Source organism: Vicia villosa, linkage group LG1 (assembly GCF_029867415.1).
Source record: "Vicia villosa cultivar HV-30 ecotype Madison, WI linkage group LG1, Vvil1.0, whole genome shotgun sequence".
Classification (NCBI taxonomy): domain Eukaryota; kingdom Viridiplantae; phylum Streptophyta; class Magnoliopsida; order Fabales; family Fabaceae; genus Vicia; species Vicia villosa.
In genome coordinates this window covers 41430129-41438830 of record NC_081180.1, presented here as the reverse complement: position 1 = coordinate 41438830, position 8702 = coordinate 41430129, and the positions used below count along the sequence as shown (strand labels likewise).

General features: G+C 26.7%; 1 protein-coding gene across 3 annotated transcripts; it reads left to right on the top strand.

The window, feature by feature from the left end:
• The first annotated feature begins 4636 nt into the window (after window positions 1–4636).
• Window positions 4637–8541, top strand: LOC131635305 (uncharacterized). Of its 3 annotated transcripts, none has more exons than XM_058905920.1 (9): window positions 4638–4866; window positions 4979–5005; window positions 5109–5231; window positions 5343–5583; window positions 5692–5763; window positions 5897–5983; window positions 6792–7229; window positions 7354–7428; window positions 7769–8541. In XM_058905920.1, exons 1-9 carry the CDS (start codon window positions 4799–4801, stop codon window positions 8426–8428), a joined length of 1791 nt encoding a protein of 596 aa, XP_058761903.1. In that variant the 5' UTR covers window positions 4638–4798; the 3' UTR covers window positions 8429–8541. The 3 variants fall into 3 exon arrangements, with proteins under 3 accessions (XP_058761918.1, XP_058761903.1, XP_058761910.1); XM_058905927.1 differs by having other exon boundaries at window positions 4639–4866; window positions 6792–7223; XM_058905935.1 differs by lacking the exon at window positions 5897–5983 and having other exon boundaries at window positions 4637–4866.
• The last annotated feature ends 161 nt before the right edge of the window (window positions 8542–8702 follow it).

The window sequence follows — 8702 nt, the reverse complement described above, 5'->3', positions numbered from 1 at the left end:
TATTTTTTATTTCAAAAAAAATTAATTATATTTTATTATTAAATTAAATTTAACGGTAAATAAATTTCTCTTGCTCTCTTCATGCATAGTTTTTCTAGCTTCACTTATTTATTTATTTTAATAAAAAAATTACATTTGTTTTTTAATAAAAATAAATAAATTCAACTTTATAAGTATTTTAGATTTTCGTTAATAAGTACTGTAATAGAATAAATTAAAGAATCAAATATTGAAAATAAAACCTCTTCCTTTTTTTCTATTTCTACATATTCTTGCAAAAAAAAAAAACTATTCAATAACTTTAACCTATTATATTATTATCATTATTATTATTATTACCATTATTACCATGTTTATTATTAATGAAGTGAGTAAGTGACAATAAATAAAATGTAATGAGTATTGAAATATAAACTATAATAAAATTCAAATTTTGATAATTAAGAATATTTAGTTAGTACCTCTAATATGATTTCAACGAATTCACCTATATATAAATTTACTATAACGCATGAATTAACTAATTGATTTGTTTAGTATATTATCCAATTCAACTATAGTAGTAATTCATATCAATATACATATTTGTTTTATTTTATTTTAATGTTTTATAATATTATTTTTTTCAACCTATTTTTAAAAAATTATAATTATTCTACTTTCTTAAAACAACTATCTTTAAAACTTATTCTATTTCATGTACTAAAAAAATTAATAAAATATAATAATTGATATTAAATTTTAGACTTATAGTATAGTATTAATATTATTTTATATTACGGTTATTATTACAATAAGGTGAAATTAAAGAAAATAAAAATAAATATACTTAAAATAATGTATAAATTTAAATGGCTTTTGGCTTATAATTGGAATATTTGGATTCTGTTGTTGTTCTTTTACGTTGATTAATTCAAATGAGATTAATTTATTTTTTTCTATTTTAAAAAGAAAATTAATAGATATAGGAATGTTTCTCTATTATATTTTTAGGCACAAATTTGAAGTAAATGTTGTAATATTTTTAAGAATAAGAATAAAAGGATTGTGAAACGGTTAAGAAATGCACAATAAATGTTATAATTATGTGATAAATTCGTTCATAAACTACTATTTTTAATTTATTTTTCATCTAAATAATAATGGAATACTTAAATTCAATGTATGACTAAATAATGATGAAATATATTATCTTTATTGACTATTAATCCTTGAATATTAAAAATAATTTAATTGAATTTAATATGATGATAATTTATCGTTTCAAAAATTATTATCCTTGTAATCATGACACTATTTTTGTACTATGTCAAGGTAAGCTACAAGTACACTACAAGATCTTCAACTCACAAATTAAATTTGAATGTAAAATTAGAGTATCTTTGAATTGAGATTGAGACAAAATAGTGACAATGATGGAATCAAACAATGATGTTTTTTTTTTCTTTACACTTTCTTTTCTCTTTCCAACCTAGAGTATCTTTGAATTGAGATTGACACAAAATAGTGACAATGATGAAACCAAATGGTGTTTTCTTTTTCTTTACACTTTCTTTTCTCTTTTCATTCTAGGTATGCTATGATTTGATCTATACAATGTAATCTCATAAGTGTATCTTATATCAATTTTTTTACACATTCAATTAAGTTTTCTCTTTATACTCTATCATATATATTTTATTAATTATATATGCCTCATGTTTTTTATTAAATATGTTGATGATTATATTTTATTTTATACTAAATGTTTCATTTTATATTGACTTAATGTTTATAAAATTATTGAAACTCGAAATATTTTATAACCAATTTTAATATATGTTTTTCTTACAAAAGTTGATAGTAAATATTTTAAATAACTTTTTATAACATGATAAAATGTTAAAATATTATTAAAATTATAATTTCAATATTTAACTATAAATTTGTTTATAGTTGCTATTACTTTTTACAAAGATAATAAATATTATAAAATATTAAATATAACCTTTGTTTATTTTTACTGCCGTAACATTAGGGGTTTGGTATAAGGTTTGCCACTAAAGTAGAGTAAATAGGGGTAGTTGGTTGATTTTATTTCTCTAAAGTTTTTGAAACAAGTATACGATGGTTCATTGTATTTATATTTTCTTCACACATTTCTTAAACCTACTATTTAATATAATTTTTCTTTGCTTTCGCCTTTAAAAAAAATTAATTAAATTAACTATAATTACCATATAGCAAAATTATGATTATTATTATTATTATTATTATTATTACTATTATTATAAAAAAATAACAAAATTTTGACTATTATTATTAGAAAAAATGCATAATTAACACGAAGATAGTTCATAAAGCCTTCATTTTATTTCTCAACTTTTGCTTAGAGAAAAATGTTGAAGAGTGATAGAGTAATAAAATAAAATACAAGGGAGTTTCACGCAGAACCCCATGAGTTGTCCAAAGGTGTAGATGAAGGCAACATGATACTGTCAAGTGCAGTCCTTACGTTGTCACATCACTATCCAAGAGTGTTATTGGTACCATCAATGATAAATTTATTTTTCTTCAAGACAAAATACTTTATCTTATCAAAACTGTATTAAGTGTTTTAACGTAATATTTTATTAAGCAGCGCAGTGTGTATTTGGTTTGTGAGTCTGAAGGACAGACAAACAAGTACAATTAGCTTATTAGAGATAATGTGACATGTAATTACAAAATCTATATTAGTAAAAATATAGTGTTGTTTAGTTAGATAAAAATTATGTTAATAGAAATATTATATATTATAAGAAAAATGCTGCATAATTGCAGTTAGTTAGAAATAATAGATAATAATAACATTGACTAATAAAAAATATGACTAAATTGTTGAATAGAAGTGTAAGATGAATATGTAATAGTATGTAATAATGACATGTCAAGTCACTCAGTTTGCTTTTTGTATAATCACATCAATACTTTATTTTTAAGATCTTCTTTTCATTCTCTCCCAAAAAACTATATATTCCCTTTTCCCGATACTATATTTTGATTAAAAAGTAATACTATAACATTTTAATTTTATTTTGAATTATAGTTATAAAAGTCTAATACCTCTCAATATTATTATGTTATTAAAAATATTGCATCTTAAATTAAAAATAATATTAAATTATTTTTTCTGTTATAAAATTCAATTGGTGTAATAAATACAATTAAGTTAACTTTTAAAAATTAAATATTATTTTAAATATAAATTAATAATTATTTAAAATGATTAAAATAGACTTTCTCTTTATAATAAAAATAATTCTTTTATTGTTTTTTCTTAATATACAAATTATATGAAGATAAAATTGAATAATAATGAAAACAAACTTAATTGTAAATTAAAAATATGCGGGAAAAATCATACTATTTAATTTAAATATTTTTATGTCACATTGATAAATCAATACACGTAAAGAGAAATAATATTATTGTCATAATGTTGACAACAAATAGGAGTATAATATATTCTGATAATTATTTTGTATCTATATTCCTTATCAATATCATTGTATAGGTGCACAACATAAATTTTTATGCATTTAATGAAAGCAATTTTACATATTTAAATCCATTACAAAATCAAATGATACTTAATGATCATTATTATAAAATTAAACACTAATTAATAATCAATAATATTATGTTCTCTATTTCTTATTTTATATACAAATATTTTTTTTATATATATTTTATTTTATAGTATTTATTTATAATAGTGAGAAACACATCATTCATCATTCAATAATAGTTATTTCAAATTGATAGTATTTCTAAATCTAAATTAATACAATTTTTGATATTTTTTTAATAAATAGAATAATCTTTATAATGTTAAAAGTTTTTGTTCTAGATATGATTGTAAATATATGAAAGTAAAAATGTTAAATATTTATATATGACGGTTGAATTTGATAATTTTTTTAAAATTAAAATAGTTAATACAAATTTTTTTAACAAAGAGTCTTAACTTAACAAATCGATCATATGAGAAAAATGATATACAATTGTACATAATTAATAAATAAAAAATATTTTAGATTTGTAATAAATAATAAGAATATAAAATTGTAATATCCTAAACTAAATATATTTAAAATTAATGTATCAATCCAAATAAGGAATAAATTTTGTTGTTTTTATAATTATTTATATTACTAAATTTTTTAGTATTTATTTTTGGACATATTACCATAGTCTGAATGATCTAAATATTTTTACGGGTACTAGATCTTTTTCTAAACATTTAATTATTATTTTTCACGGGTACCAGTCATTTTTCTATACATTCAATTATTATTTTTTTACGGGTACCAGATTTTTTTCTATACATTCAATTATTACTTCTTAAGGATACCAGACATTTTCTATTAAAAAAATATACATTTAAAATAAATGCGCGTCCCATAACAGAACCCGTGCAAACGCACGGGTTTGTTACTAGTTTTTAGTTTAGTAGTAACATTTTTTTACTAATACAAACGCGCTAAAAATAACAAACTTTACTAATCGATTATATATTCTTTTTTAATCCAATAATAATAATCCAACATAAAGAAGAAAAAAACAAGACGTTTGAGTTTACTTAAGTGTGACATAGACTAGTGTTGTCGGGACTTGGTTCCTAGTTGCTTCGTCTGCACACTTTCTCCATGTTTCACCTGCCAACTAAACTACTCTGCTTTTTCGGTTTTCCTTTTACTCCTTCCTTTATTTTTCTTCCAATCTGCTTTCTCTACTCATTCAGAGCTTGAATTCATTTTGATTTTGAGTCACGGATATGATGTTACATATGGCTTTTTCATGGTTTCTTAAACTGGCTTTCAAATTCCTTCATCATTTCGCATGGTATGCAAATTATTCCTCCTTTTTCTTTCTCATTTTTCTCATGAATTTTTACATTATTAGCTCCAATTTATGCTAATCAATATTACATTTGTTTTTTCCTTATATTTTCTAGGCCTCTTCTTGCTTTGGTGTATCCTCTGTAAGTTATTATTCTAGGTTTTTCTTGTACCCAAAAAGTTTCTACCTTTTAGTTTACTGTTTCACATTTTTTTGATTTTTTTGTGATTATGGTTTTTGGATAGGTGTGCTTCCATACAGGCAATGGAAACTGATTCTTATGCAGAAACTAAGAATTTGATCTCATATTGGATACTTCTTTCATTTATTTACCTCTTTGAGTATGCTTTTATCAACCTTCTACCATGGTAAATTCTTTAATCAATGTAAATAAATGTTGCAAATAATTGATTCCCTTTTGTTTTTTGTAAACAAGTTCATGGAGTTTCAAACTACTTCATTCCCATGTTTCATATCAGGTTGAGGGTCTGGCTGTACATTAAGCTAATGATCGTCTTTTTGCTCACCATACCGGACTTTGGACGGGCTTCTTATGTTTATAATAACGTTATTCGCCCCATGAAATTACAAATAGTTGCGTGGAGGTTTAGTAACTATTGGAGGAAGTGTTTTGTTGAGAAAGATGAGTTTTTAATGCATGCAGAGAGATATGTGAAAGAGAATGGAACTGAAGCCTTAGAGAAACTTATTGCTAGCAAGGTAAATAGCATGTGTGTGTATGTGATATGTCTCCATATCTGCATAGAATTGAAAATTTTAGCTAATTCTTCTTTTTTTTTCTTTTTTTTTTTTTTTTTCATATTGAAGATCCCAATACCTAGGCTTGATGCAGAAGTGACAAATGAAATCATATCTACTGATAATAAAGAAATGTTAAAGGTAAAGTTTTGATGTGAAGTTAGTTGTAACATTATTTTAGTTTTGTTACGTGTTCTTGTATAAGTCAGTTCTACCTGTCTCGTTCTCACTGTGACATTTAGAATACTTATAGAGGGAGCTTGACCTTGTGCAGACAAATGGAGAAAGCCTCCAAACTGAGCACCTAGACATGAAAGATTTGGAGGCTATTGAGAAAAGAGAAACTCCTGCTACCAAGCAAGTAGGACTTCATTCATATTCACTCCTAACAGAAATATCCCAAGCACAGTTATTTTTTTAGACTTGAGGCTTTCTAAGATGTCATTTGTGAAAGGTTTAGTCTTACAAGTGCATATAAATGTGTGGATGTGACCATGGTTTTTGTTGGTTTGTTGATGTTACAGCGTTTTAGACTAATTGTACTTTTATTTGAGGCGTTTCTTCATTTTTATCTACAACTAATATATAGTCACAAACTCCTTTTAAATGACTGCTATAGTGGTTGTATATCATTAACATGACAGTCTTTGAACTGTGTGAACTAGTTGTATCATCTTTTGTTTTTTCTCGTACTTTTTAAAAAATTTCATTAATTCTACAATATGCTTGTATCTGTTTTGTTTTGAATAGTGATCTTTCACTACAGCATTCTTTAGTTTCTTTTATAGCAAGGAAAGATGAAACTTTATGGGAAAGAAATGGTGACAAATAAGTAACGAAAAATGGGTCAGCAATTCTGAAGTTTTCTATGCGTAGGAAATAAAAAGAACATATATATATATATATATATATATATATATATATATATATATATATATATATATATATATATATATATATATACTATATTCTGCCAGTGAGTAAGAAACCTAATGATATCACCCTTCTCTGAAGTATAGGTCTTCAGATTGAATTATCTTCTCCCTTGTATGCATGAGTAATAACCATAGATTTATGTTGAAAATGTTCAAAAAATGTGTATTCTTCCAATTATTTTGGGCCATCTTGCATGAAGTATTTAATCTCATGTTAATATTTGAATGTTGCAGGATATTCCCGTCATGCCTAAAGTTGGGCCAAGTCAAAGTACATCATCAGCCACAGGAGTAACCAAAGGAACTGTGGAGAGTGGTAGAGCTGGTGGAGAGGTTCCTCAGAGTTCTTCTACACAGAAGGAAATGCAGAAAGTGTGGAGTTGTGCCTCACCAGCCACAGGGATAACAAAAGGAACTGCGGAGAATGACAGAGCTGGTGGAGAGGTTCCTCAGAGTTCTTCTACACAGAAGGAAATGCAGAAAGAGTGGACTTGTACTTTATGTTTGGTAACAACATCGAGTGAGATAACCTTGAATTCCCACCTCAGTGGAAGGAGACACAGGGCTGCAACTGAAGCTTTAATAGCAAAGAAGCAACCTACTCTTCAGAAGCAAAAGGACGCAGAAGTGAAAAATGAAATCTTAGCTACGGATAATAAACAAATGGTAAAGGTCATATTTTGATATTTAAGTGTTTTGAAATTAATATAATTCTTGTTACTAGTTCTTGTATGAGTTAATCTACATGTCTCAGTCACATGGTGCTTGATACTTAATGAAGGAGTTTCTTGTGCAGACAAATGGCGATCAAAGACTCCAAACAGAACACAAAGACATCAAAGGGAAAAAAGAAATTCCTGCAACCAAGCAAGTAAGGATTCATTCATAGGCTAGTTCCATTGTGCATAAGTAAATTAGGTGTTGTACCATGCACAAGTTTGTTTCTATAGTTAGATCAATATAAGTTCCACAATTGGATCAAGTGATATATGGTGGGTGGAACTTAATGATTCAGTTGCAGAAAACCAAATTGTGCACTGCAGAATTAGTCTCATTCACTCAAAAAGAAATCTTCCTAAGGAAATAAATTTTAGACTCGAGGCATGCTAAGAAGCCAATTGTGAAATATTTAGGCTTACAAGTATATTTTTATTTTCTATAAATTGCATCGACATGCTCATGATTTTTGTGGCCGTTGTTGTTGTTGCTAGAGAACCTATGCTAATCCTGTGGCAAGTCAAAAAGCATCATCATCAGCCGTAGTAGAAACCAAAGGAACAGCAGAGAGTGCCAGAGCTGGTGGAGAGATTCCTCAGAGTTCTTCTACTCTGAAGGAAGTGCAGAAAGAGTGGACTTGTGCTTTATGTTTGGTAACAACATCGAGTGAGGCAACCTTGTTTTCCCACCTTAAAGGGAAGAAACACATGGCTAGTTATGAAGCAGCTTTGAAAGCAAAGAGGCAAACTGCTCTGCAGAAGCTGAAAATCTATCAGCCCAAAGAGGAGGTGAAACAGAAGAATGTTAACAATATTTTAAGTTCCAAGGTCAAGAATGGAGATGGTATTGTTAACAAAGAAGAGGATGTGAAACAGAAGAGTGTTAACAATATGTTAAATTCCAAGGTCAAGAATGGAGATGGTATTGTTAACAAAGTGCTGAAGGTAGTGTTGGATAATAAGGTGGAAAAACTGCAAAAGAGCATGTCTGAGCCTGTTGGCATACATAATTCCAAATTAATGTGTAGAGTCTGTAATGCTATCCTTCATTGTGAGAACAATGTTGTCTCTCACTTAAATGGGAAGAAGCATTTGGCTAACATGCAAAGCAAAGTTGATAGTTTAAATAACCTTAGGGGCATTGGCATTGCATGAAATTAAGCTAAAAAAGGGAATTTGGGTATGAAGCCTCCTTGACATTGTTGCAGAGGATTCTTAAATGGAAGTACTTTCATTTTGAGATTTTAGTGAAACTAATTTTCATAAAACTGACATAATTTTTTATTTTATTTTCGAGAAAAAGACTAGAAGTTGAGTTCTGGTTTATAATAGTAATATTTGAAAAGTGAGTTTAGAAAATGTTATCTTTTGATGGTTGTTTTTCTATTCTGTTGGTTAACTTCTATAAGAACTATTGTCTCATATTGAG